Source organism: Neoarius graeffei, chromosome 3 (assembly GCF_027579695.1).
Source record: "Neoarius graeffei isolate fNeoGra1 chromosome 3, fNeoGra1.pri, whole genome shotgun sequence".
NCBI lineage: Eukaryota > Metazoa > Chordata > Actinopteri > Siluriformes > Ariidae > Neoarius > Neoarius graeffei.
The window spans coordinates 109,785,467-109,805,925 of record NC_083571.1 but is presented as its reverse complement, the minus strand read 5'-3'; the positions used below and the strand labels follow the sequence as shown (position 1 = coordinate 109,805,925).

The 20,459-nt window shown below is 41.7% G+C and overlaps 1 protein-coding gene across 2 annotated transcripts in view; it reads left to right on the top strand.

Annotated features, from left to right (window-relative positions):
* The window catches only part of rnf8 (ring finger protein 8, E3 ubiquitin protein ligase), a 39,335-nt gene that overhangs the window by 6,740 nt on the left and 12,136 nt on the right, over positions 1-20,459 (top strand). The window contains exons 3-7 of one of the 2 annotated variants that reach the window (XM_060917887.1): positions 871-1,524; positions 3,369-3,431; positions 5,253-5,342; positions 17,473-17,580; positions 17,810-18,014. In XM_060917887.1, coding sequence (XP_060773870.1) covers positions 871-1,524; positions 3,369-3,431; positions 5,253-5,342; positions 17,473-17,580; positions 17,810-18,014 — 1,120 coding nt within the window. Of the gene's footprint in view, positions 1-870; positions 1,525-3,368; positions 3,432-5,252; positions 5,343-17,472; positions 17,581-17,809; positions 18,022-20,459 lie in introns of both variants that reach the window. The other variant, XM_060917888.1, reaches the window with a different exon arrangement.

The following is a 20,459-nucleotide window of genomic DNA, read 5'->3' as shown; positions in this document are numbered from 1 at the left end:
GCTGTGGCTTGTTGTCACCGACAACGCCAACAGATACTGGCAAGAGCGTATAGATGAGGCGAGGCGCATAAGGCTTCAGAAATTCTCGTAATTCGTAATTCTTCTTCTTCCGGGTTTACGGTGTTTACAGATCCCAGCGTGCTCGCGGGGCGTGTGGGCATGTGAGGACACTCCTCCTCACCAATCAGTGCACAGGGGAGTGTCTCCTCACGCCCCTAGCCCCACTCGGCTCGGTTTGGCTCGCTTCAGCCCCACTCCAAAACCGTGCGAGTTTTGGGTGCTCAGTAGGGCTGAAGCGAGCTGAGTCGCGCCGCTCTGAGGTAGTCGAAACGCGAGCCGTGTCGGGCTGAAGTGAGCTGAAAAAGGGTAGTGGAAAAGGGCCATATGAGAGATTTGCCAGTAGAATGCGTAGGAGGGAATCCCTTGAGCTGACCGCTGATGTAGGCTGGCTTGAGATCAGCTGCAGTCAGTTGATGTAGCTGGGATTGAGGGCTGAGCTTGACTTCGTGGCCTGCCAGAATGACGCTACGCTCGATTTCTGGCGTGTTTTATCAAATTATGTAGTAACCTCAAACCTTATTTATTATTTTTATTTCTTTTACAACTGTACTTGCTCTTGATTATTGAACTTCAAAATAGTGTTTTTTAGGTTATTAAAAGTTACAGTATGTTACACAAATGTGTACGAGTTTGATCATACAGATACACCAAAGATTATATTAATAAATAAACTGCTCATTTGTCAATCAGATTAGACATCAGCACAACTTTAATGAACACAGGCCGTGGTGTTTTATCCTTAATCATTCTCCTCGGCTGTTATTCACTTGAATAATTTGCTCTTTTCTTTCCTTTCCTTCACTGCCTCAGAGTCTAAATGGCGTGTGGGTGAATGGTAATCGGATATCCCCGGGGAAACCTCATGTTCTGCAACAGGGTGATATTGTGCGATTCGGCGTCCCGTTGGATGGCAACCCAGTTGAGTTTGAGTATGTTCTTCTCCGTTCCAGCCTAGACAAAATCAAAGATTTCTTGACAAAAACAGCTGAAGCAGAAGTCAAAGCTTTGACATCCAGACCAAAAAAATCAAAACGAAAATTTGGGACAGATGAGACGGAGCCGAACAGCACACCGGACTCGAAACCGAAGCGCTATCGCGTGTCCAACACGGATAAATCTCACAGCCTGCCATGTCCCATGGCAGCAACACAACCTGATCAGGCTGGACCTAGTGAACCATCTGGGTGCTTCGCTTCGTGTAGTGACAGCAGCCAGCATCTGACTACCCTAAAACGCTACAGTGAGAACCTGAAAGCGTTGAAGAAGCGTATGGGCGCCACACAGAAGCGGGCGGCTGAGTTAGAGGGGCAGGAGGGCTCAAGTCTAGAGCAGCAGCAGGAAATGGAGGTTCTGCAGGAGCAGATGAAGCTGCTACGAGGCGAGTTAAACTCGCAGCAGGAACTGGCACGGCAGCGCATTGAGATCCTGGAGAGGTCCGTGTGTGAGGAGGAGAGACGACTGGCGGTGGGTTAATGTGCAGGCTTTTAATCCTTATCCTGTCTATATGTGTGAAGTCGTCTGTAGGATATATAACCGATTGGCGTGCAACAATATCTTTGATCCATATCGAGATAGGTGGGCATTGTTTGTGCTCCTGAGATAACACACGTTCCTTATTTTGGGGAAAAAATTGAACGCAAGCAAATAAAATAAACAAGTGTTGCCAGGCAAAACAAACCTTGCCCGACAGTCTGGCCTATTCACCTTACAAGGTGAATCCGTGACCTTCAGGTTGATATTTTCAAGGTCAGCATTCATGGTGCTAAATGAAAGCCTATATGGGACTACCTATATGTTGATAACAGTAATATTTCTCAATCATCAGCTGTCAGGTTGTAATCCTATGAAAATCCATGACCTTGAGTTTGACATTTCAAAGTCATTCAAGGTCAAAGTTCATGGTGGCGACTGACAGCCCATATGGGACTTCTTATATGTTGATAATGGTAAACATCTGTCTATCGTTAATTATTTTAAAGTTATGAGCCTCTGAAAACCCATGGCCTTGAGTTTGACCTTTCAGGGTCACTCATGGTCAAAAGTCATGGTGCCAAATGAGAGCCTATATATGGCTTCCTATATGTCAATAATATTAAGTATCTGTCTATCTTGAACCATTTCTCAGTTAGGCCAAGAAAAAATAATTGTTTGTTTCCGGTTACCTGACCGACCGTTTAAAAAATGCCCCGACCCTAGACTTTTTTGTTAGATGTTTAAAAAAAAAAAAAGTATTTTCGCCGACCAACAATAAATTTTGAAAAAAAAAATCTGCATTACGATTTGCATAATATTGTCGATCTGACAAGTGACTAATTCTAAAACGCATATATTGGACAAGAAACACTCATTGATTTCTCACGGCCTCAATCTGACGTCATGACCTCTTTCCGGGAAACTCCGGCTTGTGTTGTACACAACGCTAGGCATCATGGCGGCCAACGAAGTGTTCTCGATTACCGTGATCGGTTGCTACCACACGGAAGATTGTAAGACAGTAAGTTCATTTTATAAGTTTTCAACTGTAAAAGAACTCTACGAACGTTATCATCCTCCGCAATATTCCACAAGCTTCACTGGTTTTCTTAGGCCTGGTTCTGGATGGTTGAGTCACAGAATGACACTTCCCCACTATGTGCCACTGTTTGTCCCATACCTAAAATTTATTAAAAAAAAAAACCTACCTACCCGGTATTTTGTGTGATATAAAATAAAAAGACCTACCTACCTACCCTATTTTTTTTTTCAAGATGTAATAGGAAACAAACAATTATTTTTTCTTGGCCTTATGAGCCTCTGAAACCCCGTGACCTTGACCCCTGATATTTGATCCCCAACCACTAAGAAAACTGAGAGATACCCTATCATGTAGCATATCAATGGAAGCAGAATTGAAAGATGAACACTTTGGATTTGGTTTGAAGTAAATATGATGAATATTAAGGAAGATATTGGGGGGAAAAAAACCAGATGTTGACCTTTTTGGTCTCCTTGACCGGATGACCCTCAAAATGTTGGAGGTTCTATTTGAGACCAATGCCCATCTATCCTGAAAGTTTCATGAAGATTGGTCCAGCTGTTTTCCCGTAATGTTGCAAACAAACAAACAAACCTGACCGAAAACAATACCTCGCCCTGCTTACTCCGTAGTGGGCGAGGTAACAACACCCTCAGCATGTTTCAAAAGTAAAAACAAGAAGATGCTGTGATTTTAGTCACACAGCTAAAACATGAGTAAGGGAGTTTGTGTGAATCAGTAAATACTGATCTTAATTTAGCATTATTGCACTGTGTGGTGTGTCTCTTCAAAGATGGAGAGAAGCCAGGAGAAAGAAGATGGCCTGAAAAAACAACTAGAGGAGGCTTTGAAAGAGGTAAGAGGTTTGTATGTATATGGATCGAAGATTGGGGGGGGGTTCAAAGCTTTTTCCATGGGGGGAAAAAAAATCTTATTGACCTGTGTTTGTTGAGGCGTTTTGTTTTATTTAACGTCGTAATTTTAATGCAGACTTGAATGACTGCATTATGTCACATTACAGTGGTGCTTGAAAGTTTGTGAACCCTTTAGAATTTTCTATATTTCTGCATAAATATGACCTAAAACAATGTCAGGTTTTCACACAAGTCCTAAAAGTAGATAAAGAGAACCCAGTTAAACAAATGAGGCAAAAATATTATACTTGGTCATTTATTTATTGAGGAAAATGATCCAATATTACATATGTGAGTGGCAAAAATATGTGAACCTTTGCTTTCAGTATCTGGTTTGACCCCCTTGTGCAGCAATAACTGCAACTAAACGTTTGCGGTTCCTGTTGATCAGTCCTGCACACCGGCTTGGAGGAATTTTAGCCCATTCCTCCGTACAGAACAGCTTCAACTCTGGGCTGTTGGGTTTCCTCACATGAACTGCTTGCTTCAGGTCCTTCCACAACATTTCGATTGGATTAAGGTCAGGACTTTGACTTGGCCATTCCAAAACATTCACTTTATTCTTCTTTAACCATTCTTTGGTAGAACTACTTGTGTGCTTAGGGTCGTCTTGCTGTATGACCCGCCTTCTCTTGAGATTTAGTTCATGGACAGATGTCCTGACATTTTCCTTTCGAATTCGCTGGTATAATTCAGAATTGATTGTTCCATCAATGATGGTAAGCCGTCCTGGCCCAGATGCAGCAAAACAGGCCCAAACCATGATACTACCACCACCATGTTTCACAGATGGGATAAGCTTCTTATGCTGGAATGCAGTGTTTTCCTTTCTCCAAATGTAACGCTTCTCATTTAAACCAAAAAGTTCTATTTTGGTCTCATCCGTCCATAAAACATTTTTCCAATAGCCTTCTGGCTTGTCCACGTGATCTTTAGCAAACTGCAGACGAGCAGCAGTGTTCTTTTTGGAGAGCAGTGACTTTCTCCTTGCAACTCTGCCATGTACACCATTGTTGTTCAGTGTTCTCCTGATGGTGGACTCATTAACATTAGCCAATGTGAGAGAGGCCTTCAGTTGCTTAGAAGTTACCCTGGGGTCCTTTGTGACTTCGCCAACTGTTACGCGCCTTGCTCTTGGAGTGATCTTTGTTGGTTGACCACTCCTGGGGAGGGTAACAATGGTCTTGAATTTCCTCCATTTTTACACAAATCTGTCTGTCTGTGGATTGGTGGAGTCCAAACTCTTTAGAGATGGTTTTGTAACCTTTTCCAACCTGCTGAGCATCAACAACGCTTTTTTTGAGGTCCTCAGAAATCTCCTTTGTTTGTGCCATGATACACTTCCACCAACATGTATTGTGAAGATCAGACTTTGATAGATCCCTGTTCTTTAAATAAAACAGGGTGCCCACTCACACCTGATTGTCATCCCATTGATTGAAAACACCTGACTCTAATTTCACCTTCAAATTAACTGCTAATCCTAGAGGTTCACATACTTTTGCCACTCACAGATATGTAATATTGGATCATTTTCCTCAGTAAATAAATGACCAAGTATAATATTTCTGTCTCATTTGTTTAACTGGGTTCTCTTTATTTACTTTTAGGACTTGTGTGAAAATCTGATGATGTTTTAGGTCATATTTATGCAGAAATATAGAAAATTCTAAAGGGTTCACAAACTTTCAAGCACCACTGTCGGTATATCTCATTTTTGCATTTCTCTCATAATGTATGTGTCTGTCTGTCTTCTGCTTCAGCACCGCAGAGTAATAGAAGAGCTCAAACACGAAAGGGAGGGATTTCAAGAAGTTCTTCAGGCCAAAGACAAGGAGCTGGAAGTTACCAAGGTATTTATTCCTTGTGGAAAAGATTCATGTTTATTTCTCCCTCACATTTAGTTCAGGTTTAACCATAAAGCCAATTTACAGCTGTTCACCCCTTATGCATATCCCACAATCCACTGCGCGGTTGGGAACTTCCAGTGGCCAGGCCCAGGCTGCTGATGACGGTACAAAAACCAATATCGGTCTGTATAATCAGTTTAGACTAGGGCTGTAACGATATGCGTATCGAAATCGCGATACGCAGAGCCACGATCTGTATCGCGATACAAGAAGGCAGAATCGCGGTACACCCTTTTAAACTTCTCAGCCCAAAAACAGAGGCGCTTCCAAACTTCAATTTATGAATACTTTTTATTTAAATTACATTTTAAACTTACTTAAATTACTTTTATTTTTTTATATCTATTAGTAAGTCGTTTTTTCGCCGACCTGCGACAATCTTCTGCGAGTCACGCAACGTCCACACTCGCCACTGGCAGAGCATTCATTTCTTTTAAGAGGTCGCCATTCTGGTTGCGACGCGGGGAGCGAATCTGTAAACAAGCAGCTCATTGGCTGGCTAGGTGTGCCACAAGCCAATCACAATCACTTGACTGGAAAGGCATGCAGTGTTGCCAGATTGGGCAGGTTTAGGTGCTTTTTGGCTGGTTTTGAACATATTTTGGGGTGGAAAACATTAGCAATATCTGGCAACACTGAAGGCGTGTCTGCTTGGGCGGAAGCCTTCTGCGGCAGTTACATTTTGACAGGCGAGCAATGTTTCACCATAAAAATTCCGTAATTTCCATCTGTTTTCCGCGATCACAGAAAATCATTGGCCCTATGAGAGTGAGACAGTGAGAGAGCCACCCCCCCAAAAAAAAATCTTAACGGATTTACACGATTTGGAAAAATGACTTTTTCAGAACCGAAAAAAACAGAGCTTCCGGTTCAACAGTATTATTTTGAGAAATAAAACAATCTTTGGATATACATTTGTTCATTTTTGCATACATATTACTCATTCTCTGCAGTGGTCTGAATTATTTGTTATTAAATAGTTAATGTAAGTAAGTAAATGTTAATAAGTCAAATTTACTATAAAAAAACATTTAAAAAAAATCATGGGCGTATCGAATCGTGGGTCAAAAATCGCGATACGAATCGAATCGTGAGTTGGGTGTATCGTTACAGCCCTAGTTTAGACGTTCAAATATCGGATGCAAGCTGAAATGCGATGTTATTAGTAGAGGTCTGACGATTCAGTTTTTTCATGATTTGATTCTGTGGTGGAAAAGTGTAATAAAACTCGAGGCTGTTAGGAAGAAACAAACAGAAATATGAATTTATTCAAGTACTCTTGCAAGAGAGCTTTTCCAAATGAAATAATTTCACCCAGAAGAAGCACTTTCCATTTTCACACCCATAGTTATGTACTTGTCAAAATAACAATAGCATATCAGATATCTTATTAATCTCAGGGTGTCCAGCCTTGGCACCCTCTCTGTCGTAAAACATTGTCCTGGCACATATACATGTTTACAATAACCTAGAAAATAGAACACAAACAACATTCTTCATTTTATATAAACATGAGACACAGTGTCTGACCTAAGAATCTGAGAGGCACAGATTCTCAAAAAAATCTCATTTTTCCCCTACACAATGTGTCTACAGCTTACAGTGTCTTGCAAAAGTATTCATCCCCCTTGGTGTTTGTCCTGGTTTGTCACATTACAAGCTGGAATTAAAATGGATTTTTGTAGGGTTAGCACCATTTGATTTACACAACATGCCTACCACTTTAAACGTGCACATTGTTGTTTTATTGTGACACAAACAATAATTAAGATGAAAAGACAGAAATCTGGAGTGTGCATAGGTATTCAAACCCCCCCCCCCCCCCCCCCCCAAAAAAAAAAAAAAATCAGTACTTTGTAGAGCTGCCTTTTCCTGCAATTACACCTGCAAGTCTCTTGGGGTATGTCTCTATTAGCTTAGCACATCTAGCCACTGGGATTTTTGCTCGTTCCTCAAGGCAAAACTGCTCCAACTCCTTCAAGTTAGATGGGTTGTGTTGGTGTACAGCAATCTTCAAGTTATGCCACAGATTCTCAACTGGATTGAGGTCTGGGCTTTGACTAGGCCATTCCGAGACATTTATATGTTTCCCTTTAAACCCCTCCAGTGTAGCTTTAGCAGTATGTTTAGGGTCATTGTCCTGCTGGAACGTGAACCTTCGTCCCAGTCTCAAACCTCTGGCCGACTCAAACAGGTTTTCCTCCAGAATTGCCCTGTATTTAGTGCCATCCATCTTTCCTTCAGGCCAGACCAGCTTTCCTGTCCCTGCAGATGAAAAACATCCCCACAGCATGATGCTGCCACCACCATGCTTCACTGTAGGAATGGTGTTCTCAGTGTGTTGGGTTTGTGCCACACATAGCATTTCCCATGATGGCCATAAAGATCAGTTTTAGTCTCATTTGACCAGAGAATCTTCTTCCTTGTGTTTGGGGAGTCTGCCACATGCTGTTGGGCAAACTCCAAATATGCTTTCTTAAGCAGTGACTTTTTTTCTGGCCACTTTTCCATAAAGCCCCACTCTGTGGAGTGTACGGCTTAAAGTGGTCCTATGGACAGATACTCCCATCTCCACTGTGGATCTTTGCAGCTTCTTCAGTGTTCTCTTTGGTGTCTTTGTTGCATCTCCGATTAATGCCCTCCTTGCCCGGTCTGTGAGTTTTGGTGGGTGGGGCCTTCTCTTGTCAGGTTTGTAGTGGTGCCATATTCTTTCCATTTTGCTATAATGGATTTAATGGTGCTCTGTGGGATATTCAGAGTTTGGGATATTTTTTATAACCCAACCCTGATCTATACTTCTCCACAACTTTGTCTCTGACCTGTTTGGAGGCTCCTTGGTTTTCATGTTGCTTGCTTAGTAGTGTTGCAGAGTCAGGGTCCTTCCAGAACAGGTTGATTTATACAGACATCATGTGACACTTTGATTGCTCACAGGTGGATCTTAATCAACTAATTATGTGATTTATGACGTGAATTGGTTGGAGTAGCTCTTATTTAGGGGCTTCATATGAAAGGGGGTGAATACTTATGCACACTCCAGATTTCTGTTTATTCATCTTAATTATTGCTTGTGTCACAATAAAACAATTTTCACCTTTAAAGTGGTAGACATGTTGTGTAAATCAAATGGTGCTAACCCTCCAAAAATCCATTTTAATTCCAGCTTGTAATGCGACAAAACAGGACAAACACCAAGGGGGATGAATACTTTTGCAAGCCACTGTGCCTTTCTAAAGATCACTGAAGTCGTAAGAATTGTCTAAAAAATTAAATTTTCCTCTACAATTCGAATAACGATTTTGACCTTTCGATTCAATTTGAATCACAATTCACATTTTTCGTCCTCTGTTTTTATAACTGATGTAAATCATTGTCCGTATTCTGTTAACTGCTAACCTAGAAATGTAGCGCAATAAAAAACAAACAAGTAGTGTTGCCTTTGTCGTCTTTATTCAGACTCCAGTCACGTCATTGGCTTTGAATGTATCACAGTTCAGTCATTTTTGGCACATTTTAATTTTCAAAACGCTAAGAAACAGAAAAGCAATGGGAACTTCATGACTTTTGTCTCAATCTTTTTAAAACACAAAAATAGTCACTTGTGTTAAAGTGAATACCATCTCTTGAGACACAATTCATTGTCCAGAGATACATAAGGCACTGAGATTCAATAAGTTCTGAGATGGCAATAATTTATTGCCATGATGAGGAAACTTCGACTCGCACAGCTTAAGGCCAATTTATGCTGACAACCCAGTCCTCGCAGATGGCGTCGCAGACAGCGTCTGCGTAGCCCCCCCCCACCTTCGCAGACGCTCTGCGTGCACCTCCCAAAAATTGTGACCACCGCAGAAGCCTCACAGACAGTGTCGCAGACAAGAGGGCTCTGATTGGTCCACTCTACATCCGCTGTACACACACTTCCGCTTCCCTACTTTCCCGGTTTGGTTTTGTTTTCATGACCACCATTTTTAAAAACATGAGCGAAGATGGAGCAGCACGAAGAGCGGTTGATTGAGGAAGTACGTACATCTATACGACTCGTTTTTTTTTTTTTTTATTAAAGAAAAATCAATTGGCAGTACATTACACAGTAACGACTCCAGTTCTAGTCATTATAAGTAACCGGAGGATAAACACTCCACTAACCACACCCACCAACTACTCCTAGCGACTTCGTGCCCCCTTGCGTTGTGGCGGTGAATAACATCGCACACGCCTATTACTCCCCGCTCAACGATAAATTACAACCATCTGCGAAAGCCTTGTCGCAAGAGCATGCAGAGGCCCTTACACAACACTTGTCATGAGGCAGTAAGAAATGCCGCCAGACTGGGCTTTTAAAAGCCGGTGGCTTCAGGAATTCCGAGTCGTCTGCCATGCTGTTCACAAAGCACCGCGTGATCTTGCAAGGTTGCTATAGAAACCACAAACATGGCTGCGCCCACGTACAGCTCCGGATACCGGACTGAATTTTTAATCTCAATTATGCCTTTTGTCGAAATTTGCTGTGCATCTAGGGTTATTGGGATGAAATTAAGTATTGTTAGTGAATCGTGATTCATTAAATTTTAATCGATTTTTGAATCGCGAATTGAAACGGATCGATTAGATCGGGGATCGATCAGTCATCAACACCTCTAGTTATTAGATTGCTTTTATATGTCTAGTTATTGGTTCTATGGTATTTTTCATCAGCACAGAAGCTTTTAATTGATCATTGTTATATTATCGCCCGTACAGCCCTTTCACTTTCACTCTGTGCGTTGTTTACACCAAATACATATTCCAACTACTCAGCACTATAACTCTGGCCAACAACATTAAAGTGCATATTCTGGACCAAGTTCGTGTTTTTTTTTTTTTTTTATATGTACATGGATGCAAACGATGCGCCTTTTGGCGGATGCTGCCTTTTTCACGGCTGTCTGGGGGACTTGTGTGAATCGCGCAGATCCGATGAGGTGGTTTTTTGGGGGGGGGGGGCGTTGGAGTGTCTCATTATAATTTCATCAAAGTAAATTCTGTATTAAAATTACTAAATAAGCAAATGCCGTTACAGTCCATGAAACATAGGAAGTATAAGTATGAGAAGAAAACAGTAAATCAGAAAGCTGCGCACGTAAAGCCAATTACGTAACTTACGTTGGACTGATGGAAATCCTTGCGCGTGCAGTGAAGTGCAGCCAGCAGCAGATAATGGCGCGCAGCCAATTGGCTTTACGTGCGCAGCTTTCTGATTTACTGTTTTCTTCTCATACTTATACTTCCTATTTTTCATGGACTGTAACGTAGGGGTGGGTGATATGGGCAAAAAATAATATCTCGATAGTTTTTAGGATTTTAACGATAACGATATTTTGACGATATTAAAAAAAAAACACTTGCTTAAAGATTACAATAATTACAATGACTAAAAGAATCATTGCAGTGACACAAGTATTTAAGGAAAAGCCATATTTATTTTCTTAAACAACTTTAAATTAATAAAAATGAATAATTCAATTGACAGTTCGTAATGGCAGCAAACATTCTAATCAACCGTCTCTGACGGCAGTACGGGTCTGCAAATATCCCGCCTGTTCCGCTGCCAACAACTAATCATATGTCGATCTGAACCAACAGCTTTCCAATCATCTTGCAGCTTCGTGCTCCGCTGTCCCTCTCCTGCCGTTATAGAAGTACTGTGCCTGCGCAGTGTCAAAATAATCCACGAGAAAAGTGGATTTTAAAGCTTTTTCTGAGTCATGAGAACCAACCTAACACTCAAGTATAATCAACTTTTCATGGCAATTTCAATCATATGCTCTTCGCGACCATTAGTTTTCACAGAGTCCAGTATTGATATCTCCCCATTCATGTTCAGAGGGTCTGGTCTCTTAATGAAAATAAGTGCTCCAACCCCTAGTAATTGTGTTTGTTGTTTTGTGAACAGAATAGGATGATACGGAGTGAACGAGTAACCAATGGATCCACACTATACACAAATATACTGTTATAATAATGTGTACATTATTATATAATGTTAATACACAATGTAATTAATACACATGTTGGAATTTACTCTCCTACCCTACAAAACATATATTCTGACCTTTTAATTGCATCAATATTTTTTTGGGGGCCTGAGATATGGGCAGATCTCCATTTGGCGGCCATTTTGGACGCCATCTTGAATTTCTCAGAGAGCACAAGGGGGATTTCCGGGGACTTTTAGTATGTTATTCCTAAAGGTATTCTGAACATATTCTGAAATTTTCAGCTTGTTACTAATTTGTTCCGGGTATAACACTATTACTCCTGGGCTAAATGGAGTCTGGAGCCAGATTCGTGACGTCACCTGCGGAAGCGCCAGCAGGCTGCGCGAGCTTTGCACAGTTTCAGTGCACAGCCTGTGTAGACCAAGCGCTCCCATTTCTCTCTCATTGTCCGGTCTTTTGGGAAACGATGAGTACTAATCCCATCAAGATTGGTGTTGCTACACCCTCCTACGATACATCTGTTAACCATTTTAATAATTACGCGATAACGTTGAAGAAATTTGCAGAAAACCACCAGGTCGTTTTCTCATAAACAAACCAGCGCTGACGTAGGATTCAGAGGGAGGCGTCCCGCACGCGACGTCATGAAAATCAATGTTTGCCCAGAAATCCAAATGCGAAGTTTTTTCAGAGGTGGACCAATTCGCCTCAAATGGCTTGATTTCAACTGAATTTTTCTGGTCTTGCGCAAGGTAAAAAAAAATTGCAGAGAATGCAGAATGACAGATATTTGACCAAAGTTTAATATAAAACAGGATAATTACATTGATCTAGCTCCTGAATTTACCCGTGATAAGAACTTTAACTGTGTAAATTGCAAATTTGCAATTTGTCATCAATGTAAATCATTTCGAGCAGAATTACTCTTTTTTATTTATTTTATTTGACCTTTATTTTACCAGGGTGAGTCCCATTGAGACATTCAGCCTCTTTTACAAGGGAGCCCTGACATACAGACATATAGACATTGCACAAAGTATGATGAAACATAGTGTGACGCTCTGCTTATTGTTGGTAGCGCCACCTACCTGGTTAACCTATTTCCCTGTCCAACTAGGTGATCTAGCGCAGGTGCGCGTCTATAATTGGACAGGGTATAAAAAGACCAGTGGTCCATTCTGGCGGGGCCTCCCCTTCCTCCTTTGGCCGATTTTGTGTTAGTTTGAACACTCCTAGACATTCTTTGCAACACATACACACAACTGATCTTGCATACACGTTACTTAATTCTTTATTTAATAAATATTCTGAACATTTTTTCGTCTGCGTGTGGTTTCCTTTTATGTTACATTGCCCTTGAGCCAGGTGATTGTAACAATAGAAACGGAATTTCTGTTTCCTTGGGGGGGGGGAATCTGTGAGACCATATAAACCTGTAGTAATATTTGGACATCGAAACTGATTATATAGCCCAGTATTGGTTTTGAGTAACGTTATCAGCAGCCTGGGCCCGGCCACTGGAAGTTCCCAACCGCGCAGTGGATTGTGGGATATGTGAAAGGGGCGAATGAGGTGAAAATGAAGAGTAAGGACTGATTTAAATGTAAAGCTGCAAAGGGCTATGAAAAAAAGCTTGTATTGCAGGGCTCGACATTAACTTTTAAACCCACTTGCCCTGGGGGGTAAGTTGGGGTTAATATCCACTTGCCCCCTATTTCGCGAGTACTACTTTTTTTTTTTAGGAAAACCATAGAATAGTTGTGAACTGCAACATAAAATGAAGATCAGACATCGAGTTGAAGTTTGGTTATTGATTACGTTTATTAAGTTTGGTTATTGGTTACTTTTTACTTGTAACGGACAATAACAACAATTTTATCCAAAATAATTAATTTTTCCTGCCTTAGTCGATTTATTTCCATTTCACATGCACGCAGCTGTTGTAAAGTTCAGTGTGTGTTTTGTGTAGAACTCCTCTGACTGTAGGTTCATTACTCGATAATGTAGGAATCATAAAATAGAAATCTATAACAAAGTTTGTATGAAGAAAATAATAGGGTGCCAAGACCTTTTTTTTTTTTTTTTTAATAAATAAACCTAGAAGTGGATGATGTAACAAAAAAAGATATTCTGCACAGGACTGTGTTCCTCTGATAACAGAAACAAAGCTCCAGCTCTCTCTGCTCTTAATCTGTTCTGTTCTTTCAGGCTTTATCACGCATGTTGCTCCTTGTTGAGGTTTTTTTTTTTTTTTTTTTTTAATGCCCGAGTTGTTTGAAACCAATCTGGGTTTTCTGTGTTGAATAAGGAACCTGTAAGAAAATCAAACACTAGCACAACTGCAACAGCGTTTAAAAAGAGGAAAAAAAAATTAAACAAACTCAGATACATGAGAAAGAAGTGATAACCATGAGCTTTCACTGTTAGATATGAAAAACAAAAAAAGAGCTTCTTTTTTGTCACATGGAATTTTTCAGGGATGTTAAAATCATACCACAAGGCTCGACATTAAGGACTGCCCGATTGCCTGGGGCAAGTGAAACACGCATTCGGGTAAGTGGAATATGTCCCCAACGTGCCCGACTGGGCAAGTTAGAATGAGCATATGTTACAATCTAGCACCACAAAAATGAGGCTTTTTGATCTTTTATTTCAGTTCCTAAAAGCGTCCCTGACTACGTATCCGGCATCATGTCTTGGCTGTTTTCTCCGTCTCGGTTTCATTTACGGCTTTACAAGTTATTTAGGAAGGTGCTAACTCGAATGCGAGCAGAAAAAAAAAACGAGATTCTTAAGCAAACTCTTCCATCCTCACTTCCGACTTTCTGTTTTTGTAAAATATATTTTAAATACAATCGTGAACTTCTCTGGAGTTTTCAGGCTGAGCTCCTCTTCGTGTTCTTTAACCACTAATTTCCTCGTTGTTCTTGAAGCATTTGCTTTTATTTAGCATTTTTCTTGATAGCAGGGAGACGGTAATGCCTTTTATCCGTTTCTGTTTGAAGATGAAAAAACAGCGCAAAAATTAACCACACTGAAGACAGATTAAGCTGCTTACATAAAAGACGGTGTCTGTCTGACCCCAGCTGTAATTATCACGTGATGCGTGACGTCATGCACAAGGGGTCTATAAGCAGTACGTGTACCATACGACAACAGCGGGGGGATATAAAATAACTTGTAAAGCAGTAAATGAAACCGAGACGGAGAAAACAGCCAAGACATGATGCCGGATACGTAGTCAGGGACGCTTTTAGAAACTGAAATAAAAGATCAAAAAGCCTCATTTTTGTGGTGCTAGATTGTAACATATGCTCATTCTAACTTGCCCGGTCGGGCACGTTGGGGATATATTCCACTTACCTGAATGCGTGTTTCACTTGCCCCGGGCAATCGGGCATAGACCCCGAAGCCGTTTGTTTTCAGGATAATGGCTGGCTGATGAAATTATTGGCTGGCTAGCTGACTCAGCCAAAACCTTAATGGCTGCTGCAGCCACCAAAATGTTTATGGCTACAAATGGCTGATACTGGACGTCACTGTGTGGCATATATCCGGGCGAACGGATCAAACAAATGGGGGGAATAAATAGCAAATTACCACAGGTCCCCTGGTCTCTTACTTCATTGTAAATATAAATCTAGCAAGATTGTAGTTCAGTGCTAATAATAAGCTAATCTGGATTGTTCGAGGAAGGCATCTAGCTATCTACTCTCACTAGCAATGACCAGTGAAGGACTGGCAGCTATCTTACTATGATGAAAGTAGAGTGGTGGAGTACTTTTTTTTTTATCAATCTCGAAGTATGTGAATAGGGTTGCCACATCTGAGTTGTAAAAAACCGGGACACATCGGTCGGCGGCCGCGCCTGCGCGCACGTACGAGCGCGGGGGTTGAGGGCTGCGGACACGCACATCTACTATGCCTTATGTGAATGTTCACGTTTAAAAATAAAACAGTTCAACTGGTGCAGTTAGGCGTTTAGTTAAAATTCATTTTGTCTTCTTAACCCTTAAATGGGCACTACCACAAATATTATTACAAAAAATAATTTCATATAGGAATGATCTTATTTGGACGCCAATATTTTTTTTTTACAATTTTTTTTTTTTTCTTTTTGACAGGTACCGGATCTTCTACTTCATTCTGTCCGACTCCCTCATCGTCTGTCTCTCCTCCCATTCCGTTTCCAAATCAAAATAATACAAATATAATCAATATAATTTCTCTCAGTCTGCTTTGTTGTTGTTTTAGCCTTTTCTCTGGAGAACTGAACTTTAAAAGTTAGACTACCGTATCATACCAAATAGCCCTAATCCTTTGTTTTAATCACAAGAGAGAGGTGCTATGTTATTGGGACAACTGATTTATTCATTTCTCACGCCAGTGTTCAGGCATTCTTTTTTGATATATTTAATGATTTATTTAATGATTCATTTATTGGGGCGGCACGGTGGTGTAGTGGTTAGCGCTGTCGCCTCACAGCAAGAAGGTCCTGGGTTCGAGCCCCGGGGCCGGCGAGGGCCTTTCTGTGCGGAGTTTGCATGTTCTCCCCGTGTCCGCGTGGGTTTCCTCCGGGTGCTCCGGTTTCCCCCACAGTCCAAAGACATGCAGGTTAGGTTAACTGGTGACTCTAAATTGAGCGTAGGTGTGAATGTGAGTGTGAATGGTTGTCTGTGTCTATGTGTCAGCCCTGTGATGACCTGGCGAGTTGTCCAGGGTGTACCCCGCCTTTCGCCCGTAGTCAGCTGGGATAGGCTCCAGCTTGCCTGCGACCCTGTAGAAGGATAAAGCGGCTAGAGATAATGAGATGAGATGAGATTCATTTATTGATGAAATTGGCCCAGGCTTTAGAACCAGCCTTTATCAGAATCAGAACATAGGAAGTAGACAGCCAGCCTACTCGCGCACCGACCAAGGGAACTCTCACCTATTGTTTGGTATTACGGTATTCCAGTATCTTTGATTTCGCGCGGCCGCCGTTGTATTGACAACGATCACCTAGCAACGGCGACTGGCTGCGTGCGCAAACATTCGATGAGGCCACACAAGTAGCTGCCTACAATATGCCCGCTTGCGTGAAAACTATTAATATGTTAAGTGGCTGCGAGAAACATTAATGATTTGTGTTTATTTCAATGGGGGATAATGTGAGGAAGTAAAAAACCAGGACAAAACGTGTCCCGGGAAGGTTATTCCATTTTCCTGGACATTTTCCACAAAAAAACCGGGACAATCCCGGAAAAACCTGGACGTGCAAACAAACAAAAAAAAATACCTTTACACTTTCCCTCAGCAGCGGCAAAGAATGCAGCCATCTCGTCGATATCGGAGTCGATTGATGCTCTGGGTGGGTTCCCGGGTTCCCCAGTGTATCGTGGTAACGGTGTGAGGGGCGGGAAGCCAGACAGGTAGTCACAACGGCAAGCTTGTGGTGGCTCTCTGTGCTGTGATATCAGTTCTAAATCTCTACAGTGTATGCCTATACGTCTCTATTGTGTTACTACTAGTGTGTACAGTTGATCATGTTTGTGTCACTTTTCTTGTAGCTCATGATGTGGATAAACCCATTATTTGATGTACACAATTCTTAGTGGCTCAGCCAAATTTTATTAGATAGCGGCTCAAATTGGCTTACAAAATTATTGGCTGGCGGCGGCTCAAATTCTAAATGGCGGTTTTAGCGGCGCCTGGCGGCGGCTTCGGGGTCTAATCGGGCAGTCCTTAATGTCGAGCTTTGTGGTATGATTTTAACATCCCTGAAAAATTTCATGTGACAAAAAAAGAAGCTCTTTTTTGTTTTTTGTATCTAACAGTGAAAGCTCATGGTTATCACTTCTTTCTCATGTATCTGAGTTTGTTTAATTTTTTTTCCCTCTTTTTAAACGCTGTTGTAGTCGTGCTAGTCCTCCCAAACACAGCAAAATATTTATTTAATTTTATTTGTCTATCTGATTTGTCTTCGCTATTTTTCTGCCAATCATTTGCTGGAGATGTAAATAAATATTTCTAAACAGCGTGCATTACAAATCTCATTACTGCTTGGTGTACAGCAGTTTAGCGTGTTTGATAAATGATTGTGCATGCTGCAGGAAGAGAAAGAGCGGGCGAGAGCTCAGAAGGAAGAGGTGGTCACACAGATGACGGAAGTGCTGGAGAATGAACTGCAATGCATCATCTGCTCAGAGCTCTTCATCGAGGTACGGCCATCATGGGGTACTATACTTTTAAAATGTGCGTGTTATGTCCACGCATGAATAGATTGTCTGACTGTCTGTCTGTAAATGCGTTTAGTCATCCAGATTTTAAAATATCCATTCGTAGTGAGTCAATCACGTCACTCGTGTCCTCTTGAAAAACTTCCCAATGGTGTTTAGAGCTTGTGTACAATTAAATGTTAAGCAGCGTATATTTTTCCTCCTTTCTCAGGCAGTGACGCTGAGTTGCGCTCACAGTTTCTGTCAGCACTGTATCGAAGACTGGCGGAGACGCAGAGACGAGTGTCCCATCTGCAGGCAGCCCATTGTGTCGCAGGCTCGCTCTCTGGTGCTGGATAACTGCATTGACCGTATGGTGGAAAACCTGAGCACTGTGATGAGGGAGAGGAGAACAGCACTTATCGGCCAGAGGAAAGGTGAGAGGTGCGTCCTCTCCACCCACGATGCTGCAAACGCTGTTTAGCGACGTTATCCAACACTTACGTCCACCTTTACTGAGGAGTCCATTCAGCCTCGACACTACATTAGTCATTACTAAATAGTAAAAGCTAGACGGCCTTTCGATTTCATAAAATCGGTGAAATTTAGTTCTCTCTGAAATGTGGTCATTGTGATAGATGTTTATTTCTGTAACATCTAAAAAAAAAAAACTACGCCATTCTGTGGCTGGGAAGTTATTTAATTTGAGGGGATTAAAGCAAATAATGTGCATGAAATTGCTCGCTTCACGCAGTCAAGCAGACAGAGGAAGTCCGTGTGCGCATGCGCAAGTTTACCTTCATTTTTTGGGTTTTACGGCAGCTGGCATCCACAGTGTCGCATTACTGCCATCTACAGGTTTACCTTTGAGCGTGCACTGACAGTTCCATCATTCTGTCGCTAAATGAACAGCTGATCACACCGAGGTGCTCGCTGAGCGCCGATTTTTATTAGTTTGATATTTTTTGCGTTTCCTTTTCTTCGTATATAACATCACGTCTTTTCTTCTTCTCGCTTTCCGTTACTGTAGTCGGTTTTTCACGTTTCATTCGCACACTCGCGTCCTCCGTTTTTCTCTCATGTTTCAAATTTGTATCCCACAATGCCTTGCGCGAACAGGAAAAGCCCACCACGTCATGCATGATGTAGTATCTTAAATTGCGTCATGGTGAAGCAGGAAAAAATAGCGGAGAATTTAGGGCCGCATGAAGATAAATTCTTTTAATTGTTCTATTTAAAAAAAAAATAGATAGAACTCGACGCCAACGGCGTCGATGGGGATGCCTCCGCCCGGTAGACTACACACCTTATTAAGTTGTGATTTGGGGATGGACATTTGACCTCACAGTAATCATGACCTGGTAAAATTACTTGTATTAGCCTTGGAGATATTGTGTTCACAAGGTTTTCGGACAGACATTTGACCTTACGGTGACCTTGACCTTAGACCTCAAAATCTAATCAGTTTATCTTTGTCCCCAAATGCACAAATGGTGAAAGTTTGGTGAAATTCCTTTCATCTGCCTTGGCGATATTGTGTTCACAAGGTTTTTGGACAGACATTTGACAGGGATGAGAGTTTTCCGCTTTTTGGCGGAATTCCGCTTTTTTTTCAGTCAAAATGGACCTCTTTTATATTGTTGCAAATCCGTTGAGAAAATTTTAGGGGGGTCGGGTCTGGTACTATTTCTGGGCGGCCAGAAATGTTTGTATCTTGCCAAGGGAGACCTCTAGTGGTCATATTTTTCCATAGCAACGCAGTTTTCTATTCCTTTTGGGCCTTTGGTGTTGCCGTACTCAGACGTATTCAGTTACCGTAAAATACCAAATAATAGCCGAGTTCCAATTAACCGCCGAGTTCCCTTTAACGGCCGGATGTACGCGTGTGTTGTGACAAATAAAGGCCGGTTCCGAATACTCGCCGGGGTCTAAAAAAAAAAAAAAAAGCGTCCGAATGTTCTATCTAGAATCTTGAGGCCCAGCACTTTTCTGGTTTTCTGGTGTTTAAACGATTTTGCATTGCATGGTTTTCTACCGAAACAATATGAATGAATGAATGAATGAAATTATTTCTATAATACTGTTTACAACATTTTGTTACGTGATAATAAACATGCCATTTCAATGTTATAATCTTGGTCTACCGTAATATTTCTTGAGGAATGCAACTCCGTAACTTTTGACAGATGTCTTAGCCACCCCTTTGGGTATACCCAACGAAAGCCAGCGTGTGTGGTGACATTGAGGACTGTGGGTTTCCAAGGTTGGACTGCTGCTTCTGTTAAACGACCTAAATTGCCGAATGCATGCGTCAAAGCACACACTGAGTTTTATTAAAGACCTTATACCATTTCACTTGCCCTTACCCATTCGGATCTGGAAGACGCTTTACAAAAAAGGTGAGAGCGTTCTAACATGCATTTCAGTCTGCTCGCGGCCAATCTAATCCAAGGGGCCTTTTCAACAAGTAATCTGTCGTGCAAGTTGGGCAGAAGCACGCGTCAGGCAGGCAACATGTAGGCCTACAAGTCAGTAACCTATTCAACTAACTTTCATCCGAACTTTAAGTTTTCTACGGGGTCGAGCCACCGTACCAACTCACTCGGGGAATAGGCTCATATCGGCCAAATAGGGAGACGTCTTGGAGAGAAATGTGATGCAAGATGACAGTATGTAGCCACTGCAGGTCACTTATTTTTCAGCATAAGAAAAAACCCTTTGGTTTGACACTTCGCACCCTAATTATGTTGCTTCAACGTCGCGCCCTCCATACAATTTCAGATTGACAGACATCGCGAAGCGCAAAGGGTGGAGGCTGCATGGGTGAGGGTGATAGCAAGTGACCATAACTTTGCAGAGTAATTAAATCACAGTGCTGCGCA